We start from the raw sequence: 22,265 nt of genomic DNA, 5'->3' as shown, positions 1-22,265 counted from the left end.
ACCGCTTTCAGGCAGGAAGAGGCGATGGCGCCGCTGGACAGAGGGGCTGCAGCCTCGGCCGCGCTGTTCTCTGCTCCCACCGCCCGCCCGCCGGCGGCGGCTCTTCTGCAGCAAGCAGGGGGCTCGGGCGGGGTCGGGACATAATCTCTCAGCGCCTCGGCCCACGTGCTCTCGGAGCGCACCGGCGCCGGCCGGCTCGCACGTGACCGTTCGTTCCTGCCATTGGCCCCTCCCGGGCGCTTCCGCCTCCGGGCCCGGCAGCTGTGTGGCCGGCTCCGCCTCCGTGCAGCTGCGTGCCCGGCTCCGCCTCCGTGCAGCTGCGGCCGAGGTAGGGAGCGGGAGGGGGGAGAGAGTGCGGGGCTGGCGGGGGGGTCGTCCGGCGCGTGGAGCGGAGAGGGACTGGGGCAGCGGGGCAGGGCGAGGGGAGGCCGGGCCGCGGAGCGCAGATGGCGGTGGTGGGGGGAGCCCGGGGCTGGTGTGGGGCAGGGCGGGGGAGGACGAGAGACCCGGGGCTGGTAGCTGTGGGGTACGTGTGTGCTGGGGGGCCCCGCTCTGAAGCTGGAGGCTGCGGGGGGGCGGAGCGGAGGGGCTGCTGAGGGCGCCGGCGGCCGGGCCAGGGTGCGCTGCGCCCCCGCGTTCCCTGCCCTTCTGCCCAGCTGGAGCCGGGAAGGCCCGAAGCGCGCCCGTCGCGGGCGGTGATTCCACTGTCCGGAGTGTCAGCTGCTGCCAGCGGTGGTCAGTGTGCGCGCCACCGCCCCAAGGAGCGCCTGGAGCTGGGCCCCTGCCGCTTGGGGAGCCTCGTAGTCCAGCAGTCCTGCCTCCGGGCTAACGGGCCTCAAGGGCTGCGTGCTTCCATGCTGCTGCCTGGCTGGGGCAGGGCAGGGCGCGTGTGGCCTCTCACAGGTCCGAAGGTCTCCAGGTGTGGCGAGCGTGTTCCTTTCCTCGTTCTTCTCCTGCCATGGGGCGTATTTCCCTTTTAGGTTTTCCCCAGCACTGGGGAAAGTGTCCCCCCAAATAGTCATGTTAGTGGCATCTGGTAGATAAAAGCAAATCCTAAATTTGTGTGGATGTAGTGATTTGAAATGAGAGTTAGTAACATCCTGTCAAACTCTAAGGCAGTATTGAAAATCACCTTCCAAACACACACAAAATCTTCGACTGAATTTTAAGGAAACATACTTGATGTATAAAAAGTACAGCCTTGTGTTCCTTGGCTGTACAAGGGTGTTGCTTGCTGTGTTCTTAGAGGTGCTTTCCTTTGTTGTTTCACCCACAAGGTTCGTACTTGGTGAGAGGATGAAAATTATGATAAGTTCATAGTACCCGGAAGACATGAAAAGGTGTATTCCTGACTCTAAATCAGTGGTGGGCAGTGATTTTTTTTTATTTGAGGGGGTCCAAAAATTTGGTAAGGGGTCAAGGGCCATACTTGTCCATGATATTAATGGAGGAGGTGCAGGGTTTGGGATGGAGCTTGGGTGCAGAAGGAAGCTTGAGGTAAGGGATTGGGGTGCAGGGTGTGTGTGACCTCGATAGGGGGCTGGAGTGAAGGAGGGAATGCAGGAACTGAGGGGGGTTGTGACCTGGGATGTGGGGGTGGGGGCGCAAGGATTTGGGTTGTGACTGGGGCAGCAGATTAGGGTGCAAGGCTTGGGAGGGGTTATAGGTGCAAGAACAGGAGTGTAGAGGGTTTGGATTACATGGGACAGGGGCCAGAAAGTTGTGGGGAGGGAGGGCTGGGGTGCCAGAAGCAGGCTGTGGCCAGGAGACACTTATTTGGGCTGCTGCTGGCCAGCTGGTTCCTCAGCCAGGACCTCTGCCTTCCATATCCCTACACGGGCTGCAGGGGCCATGTGTGGGTAACTCTGATGGTTGTGAGCCCAGAGGTGGGAGAGGCACTTTCTGTGCTGTGTGTCCTACATGCAGGCAGCTTTCATGCGCCAGGTTGTATCTCCATCTTACAGATGATGGAACAGGACCGTAAATATGTGCTGTAGTATCAAAACAAAAAAGCAGTACAGTAGCACTTTGAAGACTAACAAAATAACTTGTTAGGTGATGAGCTTTCATGGGACAGACCCACTTCTTCAGACCATAGCCATACCAGAACGGACTCAATATTTAAGGCATATATATAGACTAGCGCAGCTTTTTCTCTGTATGTGATATAGATTTACCAAGGTCATGCAACTTGCCACGGTGAAGTTGGGAAGAGAAACAAATGTTTTGGCTGCTTCCCTAACTCCTAGAGAGCACTCCCACCAGGACTAAATTAACTCTTCATCTGGCAAGAGGTGGTGGGGAGGTGAGGATGCAGGTTTTGGATGTTCTTCTGATGATGTGCTGCAGGGAGGATCTTACCAATTCTCTAGAATGTGTGTGCTTTTTGAGAAGGGTAGCCAGGTTAGTCTGTTTCAGCCAAAATGAGATGCAATTGGCAAAGTGGGCTCCAGCCCATGAAAGTTAATCCCAAATAAATTTGTTAGTCTTAAGGTGCCATGGGACTTCTTGTTGGTTTGGCATTGTTAGCGTTTCCTCTTTTGTTTTTAGGAAGTCTCCTTCGTGCTATAATTTTTCTTTTCCGTACTTACTGGTTTTAGTTGTCTGCTGGTTTTACGTGTACTGTTCTGGAATGTGGCAAGAGGACCTTGTTTCACCTCACTGGATGATTAGGGAAATACAGTAACTCTTTCTTCCCTAGTGGAAAGTCTGTGTTTTACTGAAAAGGAACTTTAACAGCCGTTTGGAAAGAGAGGCTGTTGAACTCTCTCTTATGTGGTTTGAAACAGGATGGCAATTTTCTAACTCATTATAAGGACTCTTACATACTTTGGCTTATCTAATTCTTGACTCTCCCCTCCCCGACCCCTCAACTCTCTGATTTGCTCACCTTGATATTAATTTTTCTGGTTCGTCAACCTTGATTACTATTTTTCGTTCTCTGTGCCTTAAATATTGAGCCTGTTTTGGTATGGCTATGATCTGAAGAAGTGGGTCTGTCCTGTGAACACTCATCACCTAATAAATTATTTTGTTAGTCTTTTAAAGTGCTACTGGACTGCTTTTTTGTTCTCTCTTCCCTAAAGGAGTCATCACCTAGATACCGGTGGCTGATTTCTACTCCAGGACCATAAAGTGTACTTTCATAAATAAGTATGCTATACTTTAAATGTTACCTGTGTGCACATCTTGCAATGATTATGAACCTTGACATCTTACAAGCTGCGTGTAGATATTTTACATGTTACTCTTCCTGGATTTGTCTTGCGTGACATCTCTGTAGTGTTTTTATGGTTTGAGGAGAGAGTGATTTTTTTCAAAGAATGGAACCCTTTGCAAAGGACATTTCTTTGCTAGAGTTAATAATTCATGAACCTTAGGAACACACATGCCATTCAAGGCTGCAGATTGTGCCTGTGGGCGCTACAGAGGAAGAGCCTCCTGTTGTAGATAGGTATCAGAGAGGTAGCCGTGTTAGTTGGTACCTTCGAGAACAACAAGAAGTCTTGTGGCACCTTATAGACCAACAGATATTTTGGAGCATAAGCTTTCATGGGCAAAGATCCGCTTCATCAGATGGATGAGTGGGGTCCCAGTAAGAGGGAGGGCCAGAGCTGCCAAGGTCTATTCAGCAAGGTGGAAATGGCCCAGTATGAACAGTACTTATCAAAAGAGGAAAAAACAAGTCAGATCAGACAGGGGGATGTGAGCCTTTGCCAGAGTCTAATGGGGAGACATTAGCACCCAGAGCAGAGAAACTGCCTTTGTAAGCTGTGAGCTACTCCCAGTCTCTGTTTAATCCATGGGCACTCCGTGGCAGATTTAAGGGTGACAGTCCTGAAACAAGACAATTTCAAAAATCAGATGGAGAGCGAAATTTCTGAGCTGCAATTTATTTGCAAATTTGGCTCCATTAATTATGGATTAAACAGAGACCGGGAGAGGCTTGCAGCTTACAAAGGCAGTTTCTCTGCTCTGGCAAAGGCTCACATCCCTGTCTGATCTGACTTGTTTTTTCCTCTTTTGGTAAGTATTGTTGATACTGGGCCATTTCCACCTTGCTGAATAGACGTTGGCAGCTCTGGACCTTCCTCTTACTGGGACCCCACCCTTTAAATACCCCTTTGAAACCACCCCGCCACTCATGCATCTGATGAAGCTTATGCTCACAAAAGCTTATGCTCCAAAATGTCTGTTAGTCTAGAAGGTGCCACAAGATTTCTTGTTGTTCTCTGTTGTAAATAGGTGTGTGTTTACTCGTTTTGGGGGGAGTGTCTGCTATAACAATTCATGGATTTCTGCCCTCAGATAATTAGGTAGTTATGTGGTCTGCTGAGTCGCTACGTGTAACAGTCTGGTCTCTAAGATCATACAGTGGTTATGTAACAACCAAGGCCAGTTATCTACTCGGTTACTAGGAGAGATGTCTCAGAAGCATGTGTAATAGTAGCCACTTATGGATAGATTATGCAATTAAATTATATGTGTATATTGGAAACACATAGAGGTGATCTAATGGAGGGATCTGTTGCCTGCTTTTTTAGTTCCTATTGCAAACGGAATACAATTTGAAGGTCACCGTAGGCCCTTTTATATGCTTTCTGCTAAATAAGTGACCTGACAGAAACTATCCAGAGAGTCTAACTTTCTGTAAATATCGCTTTACATAGCCTCAGAAGGGTATCTGTGTTAGTCTGTATCTTCACAAAACAAAGCAAGCAGTCCTGTAGCACCTTAAAGACTAACAATTTTATTTATTAGGTAATGAGCTTTCGTGGGTTAAGACCTGCTTTGTCTGCTCCGTAATCTGAATAAGTGGGTCTTAACCTACAAAAGCTCATTACCTAATACATTAAATTTAGTCTTCAAGGTGCTACAGGAATGCTTACTTTGTGTCACCTTACAGTTACATATGAGTAAAGATGGCTGCTAATTGAGTCATGGAATCTACTGGCTTACCTTGTCCCAACATTTTATTCTGTTGTAGCCTGTAAATGCTGTATGTGCTGTTTAAGTATTGTAAAGAGATTCTCTGAATGCATGCGTTATGTATATTCAGTATTGGATTTAAGGAATGTGTCATGGGGAAGGAGAGAATGGATCCAGATAGTTAGCTATCCGCCTACAAAGAGTCAAATTCTCTCAACCCCAGATGTTCTTTGTGAGTTTGGCAAGCCAGAATGCCCAAGTTGTCAGACCTGAAGAGTAATAGTTTTTCTTGCTGTAAAAAGGACATTCCCAGAAGTGAGGAGAAAGGGCCGAGGGATAGGTAGGGGAAGGACACATCTTTTGCAGGGGGCTGGATAAAAGGAAAGAGAAACAAGGTGAAGAAAACTAACGGTGGTTCCAGGAACCTTCTTCGGTTCAATGAAGAAGCCTTTGTTGCTTTATTTAATTTCAGAACCTGGTAAGCAGGTTTGCTTATGCACTTTTGAAACTCCCACTAGGCAACTCTGTATTTTTAGGCATCTACATACCTTTGTTTCAGGTAAACAGTAGTCAGCTTTTAAATGTCAATTCAATAAGAGGATTCCTTCAGCTACTTATAAATTTAAATTATGCATTAATAAAGCTACCTTTTTTCTTGTGTGTCCAGCACTTTAAAGGTAATTTTATGTAACTAATAGTAGTAATTTTTAAAATGCTGGTTTTGAACATCTTTAATTGAATTCCATTTTCCTTCCAAATGCAGCCTGACACAAATCCCAAATAAAATATGTTCTAGTAAATATGAAAAGTGTGATTTCACTATTTTCTAACCTAACAAAATGTAAAAATGAAGGATCTGAATAAATGTATTAGGCTATATAATTGCTTTAAACATGCAGATAGTGTATCCTGATTATCAAAAGGAAACACCAAATTTTCTGTGAAAACGTATTGTTTGAAAATCAGTGTTGTTTAATGGCTATCAGTGAATCAGAATTAACCTCTCTTCAGGAAAATAACTATTGTACAAATGCAACACAAGATAAAAATCACTTATGTAAATCAAGGTTTCCTGTGTGTTGATTTAAATCATGATTAAGTTCAGTAGTTTAAATCGCTTTGATTTATCCCAGCCTGCTACAGACATGCTGTTGGAGGCTGGATGGCTTTTCTTGGCTATTTTAAAACCAATGTTGAGTAACAGTGCAGGTACCGATTATAGTAGGATCTCAACATTCGTTTGCGAATTCATTTGTGAGCAGCTGCAATGGCCACTACTCCAGGGCACAGAGTGCCGGCAGCTGCTGCTTCCCCCAGGGCCCTGGGCAGGAGACTCAGCAGCCACTGCTTCTGCCGGGGCTCCAGGCAGGAGCAGCATTCGTGAAAGTCAACATTTGCGAGGGTTCTCAACGGGAACCCTTGTGAATGTTGAGACCCTGCTAAACTCTTACTCACCGGTTTTCAAAAGTGGATTATGTAAGCAAATCTGTGTGCGTGAATCACTACATGTTGTGCTCACTCACCAGGGACTATCAATCACAGATGCAGTGGTACACCTTAGTACTGATGAGCTGGCAGAGTTGGTTCCAGTTACTAGAACTAACATCTAACTTGGCAGGACAGGTGAGCCTGGGACAGGCAGGGAGGAGGGTTTGGCTGGTCAATATGTTTCATGTGCACTCAGACCCCATTGCTTATGTCTTTCAAATAAGACATTTTTATTGTTGGTTCCTTCCCTGTTTTTATTCAGGTGTTCATAGTAATAAATAAATTTGCCAGAAGAGAAGTAATAAGGTCAGAATTATTGAGATCTCGTCATATGAATAACTGCATCTATTGAAATACAGTGAATTTGAAGGTTTTTGATGAGATAACCAGTTGAGGCGAGTGCCTTAACCATTTAAGGTGCAGGCCTTTCAGATCTTCCAGGGTCTATCAATGTATTTTTGTAATATAGTGACATACTATTATGGTACATCCTATAGGTTGAACCTCTCTAGTCTGGCACTATGGGGACCTGACTGGTGCCAGATGAGAGAATTTGCTGAACCGCAGGAGGTCAGTGTTGTCTAGCAGCATTACCAACACTTCTACTGCTTACTGGGCTCTTAGAAGACATTTTGGGGTAAATTAGAGCACAGAATACAATAGCCATGATTTGTGGTTGTAAACAAACTTTATGGGACCAGGGGAAATTTGGCCAGATCCCATGATAAGTGATCATCCAGCTAACTAAAATCATGCTGGATTATGGATATTGCAGGACGAGAGTGCCAGACTAGAGAGGTTCAATCACAACCTAATAGAGTCCTTGGAAGAATTATTTGACAGTTCTAGCTGCTGCTTTCAGGGCAGTAATATGCCTGTGAAATGAAAACCTTTGAATTTGCCATTTTGTGTAGAAATGGCATAAACCCTCACAGCAAATAATGGTGTATAATTTAACAACCTTATTTTGAGACTTCATTGAGTTTAACACATTTGGTGTTTAACAAAGGGCATATTTTATTTTATTTAAAAAAGCATAACTTCATTTGTGTGTGAGCAGTCTACCTTGGCTTTAATGAGTGTGCTTTTTGTGTTATCTGACCTGCAAAAGCAGCTTGCTACTTCTGTTGAATGAATGCTAGTTAAAAGGCAGGACTTGAATGGGATGAACAGCTGTGTCACTGGTTATTAGGCCTGCAATTGTCCATTGCTCCTTATTCACAGAGATCACTTTTAGGGCAATTGTCATCTATTTTATGACCCACGTTTGACATACATTTAAAGCTCAGTGTACACATCCCAGCCTACTGGATTTTTATTGTTGCTCAGGAATTGGGGGCGGGGGGATATCGAACTCAAATTCTCTAGCTTGGAGTAATTGAGAATTCTTCTGTGTGTGTGCGCGCGCGCGCGCCATACACAGAGCTGCACATTTATTCTGTACATTTTTATCATTTATCTACTGATGTAGCTGACTAAGATCTACAACACAAGTGCATCATTGGTGCAATTGCAGAAAAATTTGAAAGGAGAAGAAACTTAAAAATAACTTCTATAAAAAAGCAATTGCTTCTTGGAGGGAAGTGGGCTGCCATTTCGCCTTTTGCTTTCTGTGACTTTTTTTAGTCAGGTGGACATCTTTCTTCTGAGAATCAGACTGAAACCACCAACTCACTTCACACTGGCCATTGAAATACCATTAGGTAGTAGTAATTTCTGGTCATTATTTCCCTGTTTGATGATGTAGCTTACCCAGCGTGTGATACCTCAGTCATTGTTTGCTAATGTGCTCAGGTATTGTTGATATAGAAGTTCCAGTATCTTTTCCACTCTGCAGTGTATGAATAACAAATACATTTGCTGGAAACAACTGCTTCATCACGATAGTTCTCTGACAAAGAACAAAGACATTGACAATGACCCAAAGAAAACATTCTAAATGTCTTTTGAAGCTGTTGTCTCCTATCAACATGTACGTGCTCTGCTGTAAAATGCTTATACTACAAGTATATATATGTAATATATTAGCATATGTGTTTTAATAGGTCCATCCAGGGCTCTTACGTGCTTAATAAGATTGTCTGAGATATAACAAATAAATCCTGAACTCATTCAATATGAGAATAATGTAGATGGCGCAGTATACTAACAAACTAATCTAAGTAGTTTGGCAGAGCAAAAATAAGTGCTTTTGTATAGTACCTTCAAGAATTTCATTGGGATTAAAAGTAAGCACAAGCTTTAGTACTTTGCTATATTGGGGGCATTGTGCTGAGCATCCTGTTCACTCAAGCCCTAAAATATAGAAAACAAATACTAAAATTTGTCTGACTATGAAGGGAGCAAAAGATCTCCTGTATTTCACTGTGAAAAAGAACACAGTATAATATCTAGATTTGCTTGAATTCCATTTTTCTTTTCTGTATCAGACCTTGAGATCTGACCTGTATTGGTATAATGCTAATGCTAATATATTTTGCTCAGACCTTTATAGCCATATATGATAGACTTCAAGTACAGGAGTACTGGTGGTTTTCATTGTTGTAGTACAACATTTCTGGATCTGTGGGAGCCTGTGGTATCAGTGCTTTTTTGAGATGTGATACCATTGTGCGGTAATGTTGCTTTTAGTGCTGACTTGCCTGTGTGGTCTAAAGGTTGATGCAGTTTGTGCTCTGCCATAGTGAACCTTTTCAAATTGCTGGTGCTAAATGAGCACAGTTTGTCACTTTGAATTTATTTGGTTTAAGGAACAGTTTAAGAAAGTCAGGCTGTTTGACTAACAGAAGGCAGACAACTGTATCAGTCATGTTTTCAGGAGCACTGTTCTCTGACTTAAGTAGCTATATTATAGGGTCATTTGCAGGGTGCCCAGGCCTTATATTTTTAACTAAATTAGTCAATTCTGTGTAATACCCTGGGGACTCCGTGCAATTTCCAAAGACAGATTTCTCAGCTTGTGCTTAAAACATATGGGGGAAATGCCTCCTTGGCAACACGCAATCTTTTAAACCTTTGGTGTTCTCTGGGGAATCAGTGGAACCTTCTTATGTTAATATTTACTGGAATAAAAAGACATGGGTAACTGTGAACTCTGAGCCAATATTGGTAAGCTAGGGTCTGATTTCTCTGCATATGTACTTGCATGACCTGTCACCCTGTTATTGGAGTGCTGAACACACAATTAAAAGTACAAATAACAACAATGCTCTTCTTTTTTCCATATCACAATCTGGGGGCAGAATAGCTTGATTAATTTATAGAGTTTCTCTTTGCTTGCTTATGTGAGTTGATTGTGGTACTGTGAGGAGCAGCTGTTGAGGGAACTGTAATTGAGGAAGTTTTGCATTTGGCTGTACAAGTGGGAAGGCTTGTGGTCATTCTGCACTCTTGTGGGTGTGAGCTCCGTAGCTTAGAATCAGCGCTCAGAAAAGTCTCGCCCTAGCTAACGAGCTTGCCCACTTGGTCACCGGTACAGTTGGTCAATGACTGTAGCTCCTTTTGAGATATCAAGATGATGATGGGAGAGGTGTTCCCTGAGCTAGGGATGTGTGACCTTGCCCGAGGTACAAGCTGGATTGTTTGTCATGTCCTCAGTGTTACAGTAACTGCCTATCAAGGGTCCTTGTGGGCGAGTGACCTCATGATCCAGTTTTGTAGGGACAGTTCTGGTATTTAGTGTTTTCTATTATATAGGTGCCAATCCCCCCCACCCCCACCCCGATTTTTCAAGCTGAGGGCTTGTCTGTACTAACCAGGATGTGGACCGATTTGGGACTGGTCTTCTGGAGTTCATTTTTGCACATCTGGTAAAGATGCATGAAATGGATCTCTCTGGGGTTGGCAATTGACCCCCTGTACACCTGTCAGGAGGAGTAAGGGAGGCAGATGGTAGAAACTCTCCCACTGAGCTCCCTCGGTGACGACAGACCTTACTGTTGACTGCAGGGACCATATCAGCATCTGAGCAGTTGACTGTAATGTCTAGTGTAGACCAAGCCTTTACTGTCTGTCCCTCCAGCTCTGAATCCCTCACCCTGAGTGGGGTGAAGAGGTGGTCTCAGTGTGTTTCTGGGTGTGACCTAAGGAGACTGCCATTTCAAGGTGCTTCTGCTCACTCCTGTGGCTTATTGGGAGTTTGACAAGGTAGTTTGGCATGTGACAGTACTAGATGCTGAAGAGAGTTCCGGAGGCGTGTGCATATGTGCTTGTTTTGTCGATGGGCAGGAGGGGAGCACAGAGCTTGGCAGTAGTTGAGGGTCCTATCAGTCCAGATTGTATCACTAGTTCTCAGGCCTTCGTGCAGAGTAAAACTTAGTTACCTGAAATTCAGCGAGAACTTTCACAAGATGAAGCCTGATAATTCGTATGCCTTCCCTGCCACCTGTTGCTCCTTAGCTAGAAACAGTTTATCATTGCACCAGGATGAAAGGTTCAGTCTGTTTCTCTGTGCAATAGACTTGCCGAAGAGGCAAGCAGGAATATAGGTAACTGAAAGAAGCGTGTCACAGTACAGTAATCCCTGGCTTTATACGGCTTCATGTTGCTCAAAACTTACCTTAACGCAAGTTTTGCACAGCGCAAAGCTGGTGGGCTCTCAGCCTGCCTAGCTTCCCGCAGCTACAGGCAGCTAGGTAGGCTAAGAGCCCCTTCCCCTGCCTTCTCAGGGCAGCACTAAGCACCTCTCTGTGAAGGTAGGGGGAAGGCTTTTAGCTCAGCTAGCTGCATGCCCCTGCGGGCAGCCAGGTAGGCTAAAACTCCCTTCCCCCTGCTTGCCAGGGTGGCGCCACTGGACAGCTGTGTCGGTTCACCCTGTTTATCCTCCTGCTGGCTCAACACCCCCGCAGCCCCAGCTCACCCCAACTCACCTCCCCCAATGGGGAGCTCCAGCTGCTCACCTAGGGCTCCCCACCAACCCCCGCAGACCCGGCCCCAACCCCCCTGCATACCCAGGGCCTCAACCCCAATCCCTGTGTGGCCACAGCTCTCACACACACGCCTCTCAAGCACGCTGCCCCAGTTTACCCCATTGCACCCCCCAACTACCAGGTCCCCTACACTCAGCCACCTTGCCCCAGTGCACCCACTATTCAGCTCCCACATCTGGCTCAACTCAGCCCCAGCTCACTCCCCCTGCACGTGGGGCTCCGGCTGTCAGCCACTGCCAGCGTGTGCAGGGTCTGTAACTCCCCTGCCAGCTCAACCCACCCCACCCTGGTTCACCCTGCTCAACACTCCACCTCCACCTGGCTCAATGCCGCCCCCCCATCCCCAGCTCATCCCACCCTGGAGCACGCTGGGCTCTCAGCCACTGCAACTGCATGAGGCTCTGCTCCCCACTCCCTGCTGCAGTTTGCCCCAGCTCACCCCGGCATGCAGGGCTCTGGCTTCAGCCTCGGCATGTGCTCGTATGCAGCTCCAGTGCCAACCCCATAGCCCCTGCCCCAACCCCCTGCTGCCCAGGTCCAGCCCCCTGCATGCCCCAGCTCAACTGCACCCTCTCCCCGGGCCCCAACCCAGCCCCCCAAACCCTTCCCGACTTATGTGAAATTCAAGGTATGTCAGGGCTGCGTGGAACGCAACCCTCCTGTACCTCAAGGGGTTACTGTATTATGTGTCTGAACAGCATATGTGGTACAGTAGTGCACGGGGACTTTATTATTTAGACATAAATAAGGAACACATGGTAAGAGAAACAAGGATATTTTAATATGTACATTAAAGCATTTTCCCTACTGAGCTGTCTTTATCCACCTACTTACACATACCCCTGAAGATCTTGTGACACACTCAGTAGATTTTACATTTGCCTATAATTACACAAGATTGCATAAAGAGTTGCTGGTGGCTCCATGGCTTCCTCCAAAAATTTACAGCTGTTGGTTATAATGCACCCCTTACCCCCAGCCTATGTCACTTCTGTACTTCCCTGTCCTGATGTTAATTAATTTAACATTATCTAACCTGCTGCCCTTATCCCTCTCAGTTTGATTTCACCCACCCCCATGTCTAGCCCTTTTCATCTTGTGCATCCTCTTGCAGCTCCAGGAGCTCCTTTTCACACTCTTGCTTGTGGGCCTGGATGAGCTGGAGTGACTCAACAGCTAGATTTAAGATTCTTTGAGGTAGTGACTTTTTTTTAATTGTGGTCTGTTTTTACAGCACCTAGCTCAGTAGGATCAAACCCCTGACAGAGGTTCTTATGTACTAGCACAGTATGAACATTCTGCATTGCCCTTTTAAAGTCACGTCATTATAAAACTACTTTCCAATTTTAAAGTTCATCTGAAAAAAATCTCACTTCCTCTCTGACACTGTTGACTTTCACCTTTACTCCTAGCAGCCTGTACTTACAAAAAGGTAAGGGATTGATTTAAGTTAAATGTGTATTCCACACATTAAAAATCTACCTTACAATATGCTATTAATGTTGCAGAGTTAGGCAGTGTCAGAATTAAGGATGCCTGTGAATTATAATCTGCTAGTCATATCTTAATGTAAGACTTGAATGTCAGTTTCTTTTCTCACATGTAACTGTTCATAACACCTGAGGTGGCAGTTGTTCAAGGCTAACTGTACAAACAGGCAGAACTTTTTAAAATGTTTTTGTTATGATTGTGACCAGATTATTTGGTTTTGTGCAGACTGTTTTTTAGATTTGGAAATACGCAACACATTTGACCTATTTCCTTGCTTCATCAGCTACTTGTAAAACTGTTGGTCTCTGTTTTCTTCTGGAAGAAGAAATGTTTTTCCCAAGTGATTCTTTTTTATAAACTTGACCTTAAAATATATCTTTTCAGGGCCCTAACTAGCCAAGATGCCGGTCTACATTGATGATGTGATGCACCTGCTGTGCCGTATCTCTGAAGAGAGGAAGATGAAGGCTGCTATCAGGCATTCTGGACGAGGAGCACTAGCGGCGGGTGTAACAGCATTTGTCGGGGGCTTAGTTGGGGGTCCACCTGGAATAGCCATAGGTAAACACGCTCTATCCTGTCAGGAAAGATGCTTGACTCATAATAAGGCAGTGCTCCGCAACTGGTGTGCCGTGGCAAACTGTTGTGCTGTAAAGCATTGCTTAGTGTGCTTCAGAGCCACGTGCCAGGAGTGCTGTCGCCACTCTGTGTACGCGCCCCACTGCTTGGTGGGAGAAGCATGTGGTGACGGTGGCAGAAGCTCCTGTGAGTTGCCAGCATTGAGTTGGTGGAGGGGGAGCAGGGAGGTGCCTGGATGTAGGGGTGGGGTGGAGATTGGCTTTTTATATATATAATATTAAAACAGAAAAATTGGGTGTGCTGTGAAATTATAACAAGTGCCGAAGTGTGCCATGAGGTGATAAGGGTTGCTGAGCACTGCACTTAAGAATTAAAGAATTGATGTGCAGTGTGGTTTAACTAGAAAGTTAAGCAGGTTTTCATAATACTTTGTCAGTGGAAAAAATACTCTGTACCAAAGAGAAAATGTGGTAACAGTTATGAGATCACCCTCTCACATACTTTTAGTAGGTAAGAGAAAAGTAGGCTGGGGACTCCAGTTTTTATCCCTTAGGGAAATGTATTTAACTTGGGTGTAAAGTGAAGGAGGAAATCTTCCCATTCTCCTCATATTCAGGTGAGTGAGCATCCTCCCTTAATAGCAATATTCTTCTATAGTAAGCCTTGTTTGTTTAAAATGTTTTACAGTGCTTGTCACACTGTTGCAGTGTGTGTATTCAGTTTTTGCAGAGTCCTCTGTTCCTTGTCCGCTAGTGTTTCTCTGTAGAGCAAAAGTATTAAATCCCTGAACTTAATAGCAATGAGAGCTACAGAAGGAGAATTCCATATATCACCTTTGTTAATAACCTTTTATGGCATTAAAACTAGCTTATTGATATTATGTGTGCCCCAGTCTTTCAAACGCTTGAGCCATGCACATATGTTTACTTGCACAAGCAGTTCCATATACCACAAAGGGAATGCTGACATGAGTAAAGTTGTACATCAGCTTGTGTGTTTTAATAACTGGGACCCAAAAGACTTTATTCATAAACTAGCTTTAAAGCCGCAAAAAGGTATTATAAAAATACAAATCAACATGTAACATAAGAGCACAGTGGCTACGTCTACACTAGCCCCAAACTTCGAAATGGCTATTTCGAAGTTTACTAATGAAGTGCTGAAATGCATATTCAGCGCGTCATTAGCATGCGGGCGGCCATGGAGCTTCAAAATTGACACGGCTTGCCACCGTGCGGCTCGTCCTGACGGGGCTCCTTTTCGAAAGGACCTCGGCTACTTCAAAGTCCCCTTATTCCCAGGAGCAGATAGGGATAAGGGGACTTCGAAGTAGCCGGGTCCTTTCGAAAAGGAGCCCCGCCGGGACGAGCTGCGCAGCGGCGAGCTGTGCCAATTTCGAAGCGCTGTGGCTGCCCGCGTGCTAATGAAGCGCTGAATATGCATTTCAGCATTTCATTAGTAAACTTCGAAATGGCCATTTGTGTGGCCATTTAGAAGTTTGGGGCTAGTGTAGACACGGCCAGTGGGAGATACAAACTGTGAAACTTCTAACGTTACTGTAAAGGTGTCTGCTAGGGGTTTCGTCCCCTCTGGGATAAAGAAGGCCACAACCTTTCAAGAGTCAAGGAGCCACCCAGTTCTGAGCAGGCAACGATTTCTACAGGGCTCAATTCCCCTTTGACTGGCCTGAGCCAGCAAATATTATGTAAGGGGCCAGCCCTGGGCCATGGCAGGGCAGCAGTCAAATATCCAGCTCAGCGCCTTTTAGCAGGACTGAGCAGACACACTACATAAGCCCTGGGGCAGGGGGAGGGCAGCAATTAATATAGGACTCCTCTCCCTGAGGTGAGGCTGAGCAAACAACCCGTACGTAAGGCTCTGGGGCAGGGTAGGGCCTCAGTTAGTAGAAGGCTCAGCTCCCTGCAGCGGGACTGAGCAACCAAATAGCATGTTAATGGTTTGTCCTGGAGCGGCAGGCCCACCACCAAGGCCGGGTGGGTTTGGAGAGGGGTGGGGGAGAGGGCCCACGCACTCACTGACTCACTCTGTGCCCCAGTGATAACTGCTGGTCAGCAGGGATCCAGTGCACCCTCCGGACTACTTCCTAACTCTATTTCCATCAGTGTGGGGTCCCACTCGGGCTCATCTGGGAGATCAGGCAAGTCCACGTGCCTGGGTAAGGCAGAGGGCAGGTGCAGCGACTCTGGCATGTCCACGTCATTGGGGGTGGGTGACTGGTGGCAGGTCCTGGGCAGCTGGCAGGTTTGTAGGCTCAGGCAGGTCAGGGCCTTCCCAATAGTGGGTCCGTAGCAGGTCAGAGGGCCCAGGTAGGTCAGGAACCTCTGGGTAGCGGGCAAGCAGCAGGCCTGGATGCAATTCTGGGGTCCAGTCAGGGTGGCTGGTTGGGGCCCTCTGGTGTGCTGAAGCTGTCCTTTTAATGAGCCCTAGGCCCCTGCTCTGGCACTTCCTGCCTCATGTGTCAGTCTTGCGGGGGAGGGGGGCAGGGCCCACGTGTGCTGGGCCCAGCCACCAAGGTCTCCAGGAGACTTTCTCAGCTTCAGGGCAAGGTCACACCCCTCACTACAATTGCAAATACACTTCTTACTAGTATCAGAAGGAAAGTCTTGCAACATAGATGCTACTGCTAAGAAAAAAGTGAAACCAAATGGTGGTACAAAACGTATAACATGCCTGCCAGCAGGAAGTACTCAAAAGAATATAGCTTTTCATGTACTTAAATAATTGGAAATACAGAAATCATCAAATGACATCAACCTTGCACATCCACAACAGAAGAAGGGACAGCCTCAGTGCATTGTCCTATAGACCCCTTTTAAGTGATTACCTTCCTACCATGGCTGCTAAGGAGAATGCAGCAAGTGCATATTTTGGAAGGGAGACTGAGTGCTTGTATTAGCCTGTCTGTGCACAAATGTGACTGAGCCACAGGACTTGATTTTGTCTAGAATCTTATATCATGGCAGTAAGTGACCCTGTGATGGAACAATCTAATGGTTAAGCTTGGTACGGGGCACTTTTAATTTTGTTTTATCAGCAGTATGCACTAACAATGGGGTAGATGGGCCCTTGGCTGCGTTATTCTTTTATTGTAGGCTGGATAGATTGGTTATTATTATCCTTGGCAGTAAGGAAGCATCGTATGAGGAATTCCCCTGCTGTGTCTGTCCTCAGAGAAGTGTGCAGCTCTTTCTTTCCAGTGCCTAGATCAGTTGCTTGGATCCCTTTGAGAGTAGTGGGTCAGTAAATAAGTTAATTGAAGAGAACAAATGTTGTGTGAGAAACCTTCCTGTTTAGAGCTAGTTCAGTCTTTTTTTTTTTTTAATGCAGTATTCCCAAAATCAGGTATTGATTTCTCAGAAAGATGGGATGCAGATGAGGGCACCCATAGCAGGCTTTCAAGTATTTAATGGACATTACTGGGAGAGTTTTCTCAGCAAAATTTGCAAAGTAAGGAAGTTTTGTCCTGTGAAATGGATGTGTAAAGGATGTTGTAGGACAGAGGTGAGCAAACTTTACTTCAGGTCCCACTTTTCATCCTTGCAACTAACGGGGCCCCCCAACCTGTCTAATGTAATCCAAACCAATGGAAATTTTCGTTATACTTGTATGGGGGGAGAAAAGAAAGACCTTTTGGCACATGTAAGAAAAGAAGTCTGTACAATGTAAAAACTTTATTAATCGGTATGTAAATGTGAATGCATAAGAACAGTAACGTATTTCAGCATTTTTAATGAGCTGGATGAACCTGAAACCTAGCAGCTGATCCTGCTATGCCCTCCTTACAAAATGTCATGCCCCCTGAGGGGGTCCACCCTACATTTTGTGAACCCCTGTTCTGGGAGCAGCCCCTGAGTGGGAGGGCTGTGGAAGCTGAGGAGTGTTGTTCTGGACGCTACTTGGCAATCGTGAGGATGCTAGGCTAACCTCCGTGTGGACGTGTCAGTTGTTCAGGACTTTGCATTTGCTGTTTTATGCTGAAGAAAATTACTTTACAGCTTGGGACTGATTCTCTTTTGAAAGGGAGCACCCTTTATAGACCTGTACTATTGGCACTTCCCATGGAGTAGGCCCAGTAACCACTTTGACAGCAACATAGGATCCCCTCCTCCTCTTCTTCCCTGTATTCTAGGTAAAGGATGGTTCAGCTCTATATACAAGAGCATGTTTTGGAATCCATGGTACTGCCTGAGCAATGAGCAAGTGCTGATTCAGTAATCAGTGGGATGGCCTGTCTCTCGGTTAGTACTTCCAAAATGACGAGTTTCTTGTTTGGCATCGTATAAGCTCTGTCTGTGGAGGGGCTTAACACAGAAACTAGCAGAATAAGCCCTCTTCAGCAGTGACAAAAACTTGCACTATATTATTGGTTTGTAATGAGAGAGAAGTATATTAATCGGCCACCAGCATATTTGTCTCATGGTTTCCTTGGCCAGAGAGCTGTATTTAAAAAATCTGCCTTATCCAGCATCTGTGATCTTCAGTCTTCTCCAGAAGACACTAATCAGTGCCATAAATCAGAGTTTCCCCAAAGTGTGGTGTGTGAAAGGCTTTCTCGTGGTATGCAGCAGAAAATAAATTTCTAAAAGTCAGGAGATAAGCACTGGGAGAGGGGGTATGCTGATAGAAACAAAGTCCCGAAAGGGCCACACCAATGTTTTAAGTTTGGGAAACATTGCCATAAAGGATGATTCTTTTTTCACTGATTTTAGGGCTTTTAGTTATTAATACTGATCATTTTAAGAATTGGTTTGCAATGGGAGCTGACTTAAAATATTGGAAACCCTCTCTGGACATTTTAAACTAGTTTTGTGTGTCACCATTAAAGTAAATGTGCCTTGGCCACACAACTTTCTTCATTGACTTCTGACAGGCAGTAGCACTAGGTTGGTTGTGTGAAGCCTGGTTGTTGAGTGGGATTTAAAGCAGACTAATGACATCTCCATTTGCTTCCTAGGGGGAGCAATTGGTGGCTTATTTGGTGCTTGGATGACTGCTGGACAGTTTAAGCCAGTCCACCAGATAATACTGGAAATGCCCCCAGCTGAGCAGCAGAAGCTGTATGATGATGCCTTTACTATTATCAGGAGGTTAGACTGGACTGATGTGGCGCAGCTGACTGCACTTGTAATGGGAAGTGACGCCCTTCAAAAGACATTGGCAACAATGCTAATAAATTTTTTTTCACGTGAGCTCGGAGCGGAAGTACGATATGGAGAGTGAACTTTTCCTGAGTGTTTTTTTCCCCATTTTACAATGACAGGAATTTTATTTTGACAACTGTGATCTTTTACTCAACATATAATGATTACTAGTTATTGCTACTAATTATGAAGTTAAGTAAATGCAGTAGGCAGATATAAATGTTTTTCTTTGTGCGTCTAGAATTATTGCAGTAAACTGACTTGCTGTGCAATTTTAGTTACTGGGTGCTGAAAAGTGAAATCAAGATCATAAAGCATACAAGAAGCTATGTTTCTCTCACACTATCTTGGGGGAGAATTTGCAGAGTAACTGTAGTGGCTTAGGCTCCTAGGCTTTTAAGTGTGGCTTAAGCTCCAAAGTCACTCGGGCACTCTTGAAAATTTTACTCACTTTCTATTCCTAAACTGTGAAGGATACAAGAATGAAGAAATTTCTGCTGAGAAGTTTAACTGTCTTCTCAAGGTTTTCTTCATTACCTGCTACAAATTTATCATAATTACTGAATCTTATTCACATACAAATCTGGCAAGTACCTAACTGAAACTTATTGCAACAGGTAGACCAATGTGCTCAGCTAGGTTGCTCCTGCCTTCTTGGTGTGGAAAGGCTTGACCCAGAAGGCTGCTAAAATGGTGGTGCTGACATCTCCCATCCAATCACAAAGCTTGGGTTGTCAGCTCAGCATTGGTGTGTAATGGAGAAAAGCTTTGCTCTGACTGAAATCTTGTTGAATCTGAACTATAGGGTTAATTGGTCCTTCCCATTCTTTAAATTATTTTCAAGGTATAATAGCATAATCAAGAGATCTTCAGTACAAATGAGTTCTCTTTAAAGCCAGACCTAAGCTTTTTCCTTAACTGCTGCAGCAATATATATGTATGTCTTGTGGTAGAAAAGAATGTACCCTTGCACCCTGATGGAATATCATGTTTATAATGTGTTTTGCCTTAAAACAAATCAGATCTGAGAGAACTGTGAACTGAAATATGAGCAAATATGAGGCACAATATTTTACTATGTCAAACTATCTTTTGCATAATGATTAGGGGTGGTTTCCTAATCATGTTGGAGCTGCAGACACGAGATGGAATTATGCTTGTCTGATTTTCAACTATTTATATTGAAATACTGTAAGAAAAGCTCACATATTCAAAGTGTGTAAAGGTGCCACCTTTTATATGTAAAAGTGTACAAGAAATTGTTTTTATATTCTGTTCTCTTCCTAGTACTGGAATCAAAATAAAGATTTCTTTTTTTTTTCGGTCAGGTTTCCAAAATTTGGAGTCTGGCTTGGGAAGGTTGTTCTTTATTGACCGTTTACCAAATGCACTTGCTTGGGTTTGACTGATTTACTTTGCAAAAATGTAACATGAGTAAGTGAGTAAGCCTATATTGACCTTCTCCTGAAGAGTTCATGGTCTAGGTTGACTGTGTCACTGTCGTTAATAGTTCTTTTCAGTAAACTGGAAAGCAGAACAGAAAGTGGAAAGCCAAGACTTGGATGAGTCTTGGTGCATAATATCAAAGCAGGAGAGTAGAGTTTTGTTTCGTGAAGTACTTTTAATACAGTTGACTTCTTCAAAGATTTTTGGCTAAATTCAGTCTTACATGTTTTCATACAATCTGGTATCTGTTTTTGAAATACTGCTCTGCACAAGTTGTTGAAGTTGTAGAAAACTGTAAATTGAAGTAGCTGCCTTCATAGCCACACCACTTAAAATGAGACATTGCTGAAGAGGGGTAGCAGATAACAATGAGTTAATTGTTTGAGACACAAAGCCTTTCACATCAGGATCTCCTGTTTAAATCTAGCCAAAAATGGTAGTAACTTGAAAGTAATTTGACATCTGATTGCAGAGTTTCTCATGTAAAACACCAAAAGGAAGTGAGCTAAATTCTTTCTCACCATCATTTGTGTAGTTCAAAACAGAAATGTTTTAAAAAAACAAAAAAAACAAAAAAAAAAAACAAAAAAAACTGCAGGTGTCAATGTGCCAAAAGCCTAATTTGTTATTCAAAGCATATTACTGCTGATAATGCACAAGAAGCAAAGGCGGCAGCTCTAATCTCTGCCCAACCTGAGGTGCTGGAGTTGGCAGTGAGAGAAAATATCTTCCTACTTGTAAATTGAGGACACTAGGTATGGAGAATGGAGCCTTCAGTGCCTTTTATAGAGAGCCCCCTTTCAAAGTAGCCACACTTAGTTGTTTGTCCCCTTTCATGGTGGCAGGATTTCGCTGGACCTTGCCAGAAGATCCAGTTTCACATCCTAGCTCTCTAGCCTACAATCCTGCACCCTTGACCTTGTGATTCATTTACTTGGTCTTGTCAGGGGATTTGGTTGGGTTCAGATGATCTCCTCAGCAAACTTCATCAGCTGAGGAAAAGGCCAATTGTAAGAGAATTTATTAACCTCCATCTGTTGCTGTTCTTTGGCAGAGATGTCTGTCCACCATGGCATCCCTTGTAGGGATTGGAAGCAGTCATGGCCAGAAGGTGGCAACTTTTGAAATCTGTTCCAGCTGCATAATGTCTGGTTGACTGTAAGAGACAGTTGTCACCTAGGAAACAAATCTAAAGCAGTGCCAGCAGTTTAAGGAAGCAGCTGAAGATGAGCCACTATGGGGAGATAGGCATATTTACACAAAGAAACCATCTGCTTCAGTGCTGGTTATTAAACTGGTTTGCTGTACATGTGAGAGAACCAAGCTAGACTTTCACAGGCAGATGGTGTATTTTTAGCTAAAATTATTCCTCTCCCTTCCCGTTTTTTAAGCTGTCTGGTTTTAAAGTGGAAAGCAAACAAGATGGGAAATGCAAAGGGAGGAAATAGCTTGCTTTTTTAAAAGGTTGAATTCCAGTGTAGATTAATAATTGAGTCATGCCATCTAGTGGGGGAAAAATACAGCTTTTAAAGCCAGGCAAGTCATATGGATACAAATCTCTAGGTTTTCTAATGCTTTCCCTCTTGAAACTGCACTATATCGTATTTTGTTGCTATTAATTCATAAAATTCTTTACAAGGCAAGAAATATTAAACTACCAGTGATTGCATTTTCTTATGCCTGTGCTGGAATTGGTAATTGGTGACTATAAAGAGCATGAGAATGGTCTGACCCAGTATGTCCATGGTCCATCTAGCCCAATATCCTGTCTTCTAACAGTAACCAGTGCCAGGTGCTTCAGAGTGAATGAATAGAACACATGATATCATAAAGTGATTCAGTCCCTGTCTACTTCCAGCTTCTGACACACTAGGGACACTCAGAAGTTGGCGTTACGTCCCTGCCCATCCTGGCTACTAAATAAGATTAATGTCGTTTAGAGAGTGGTGAATTTGTTGTTTTAGTTGTTACAGGAAAGTAAATAATTAGCTGATGGAAGTCAGTCTTACCATTTTGATGACTAATAAACCCAGATGGACTTAAGATACCTGCGAAGTAACATCCAGCTAAATAACTGGACAGATCTAAGCTGCTGCCAATTTAAAAATAGTCAATAATAAGTAGGGTTGGCACAGTTGGATTTATATTTTTTAAAATTTTGATAGCTTATTGTTAGCACTTTTCTCATAGTTATGTGCAAATAGGGATTTTGAGCACTTTTTCTGTTTTTATCGATTTAAAT

The 22,265-nt window shown here is 44.4% G+C and overlaps 1 protein-coding gene across 1 annotated transcript; it reads left to right on the top strand.

The window, feature by feature from the left end:
• The first annotated feature begins 235 nt into the window (after nucleotides 1-235).
• C14H19orf12 (chromosome 14 C19orf12 homolog) lies at nucleotides 236-19,922 on the top strand. Its single transcript, XM_075008344.1, has 3 exons — nucleotides 236-328; nucleotides 13,221-13,397; nucleotides 18,391-19,922. Exons 2-3 carry the CDS (start codon nucleotides 13,238-13,240, stop codon nucleotides 18,654-18,656), a joined length of 426 nt encoding a protein of 141 aa, XP_074864445.1. The 5' UTR covers nucleotides 236-328; nucleotides 13,221-13,237; the 3' UTR covers nucleotides 18,657-19,922.
• Nucleotides 19,923-22,265: the final 2,343 nt, after the last annotated feature.

Source organism: Carettochelys insculpta, chromosome 14 (assembly GCF_033958435.1).
Source record: "Carettochelys insculpta isolate YL-2023 chromosome 14, ASM3395843v1, whole genome shotgun sequence".
In the NCBI taxonomy this organism is placed as follows: Eukaryota; Metazoa; Chordata; order Testudines; family Carettochelyidae; genus Carettochelys; species Carettochelys insculpta.
Note: the sequence above shows the minus strand (reverse complement) of the source record. Positions and strands in the feature narration are given on the sequence as shown.

Coding starts and splice junctions, on each gene's coding strand:
- C14H19orf12 (XM_075008344.1), top strand. CDS start 13,238: ATGCCGGTCTACATTGATGATGTGATGCACCTGCTGTGCCGTATCTCT. Junction 13,398..18,390: donor TCCACCTGGAATAGCCATAG/GTAAACACGCTC, acceptor TTTGCTTCCTAG/GGGGAGCAATTGGTGGCTTA.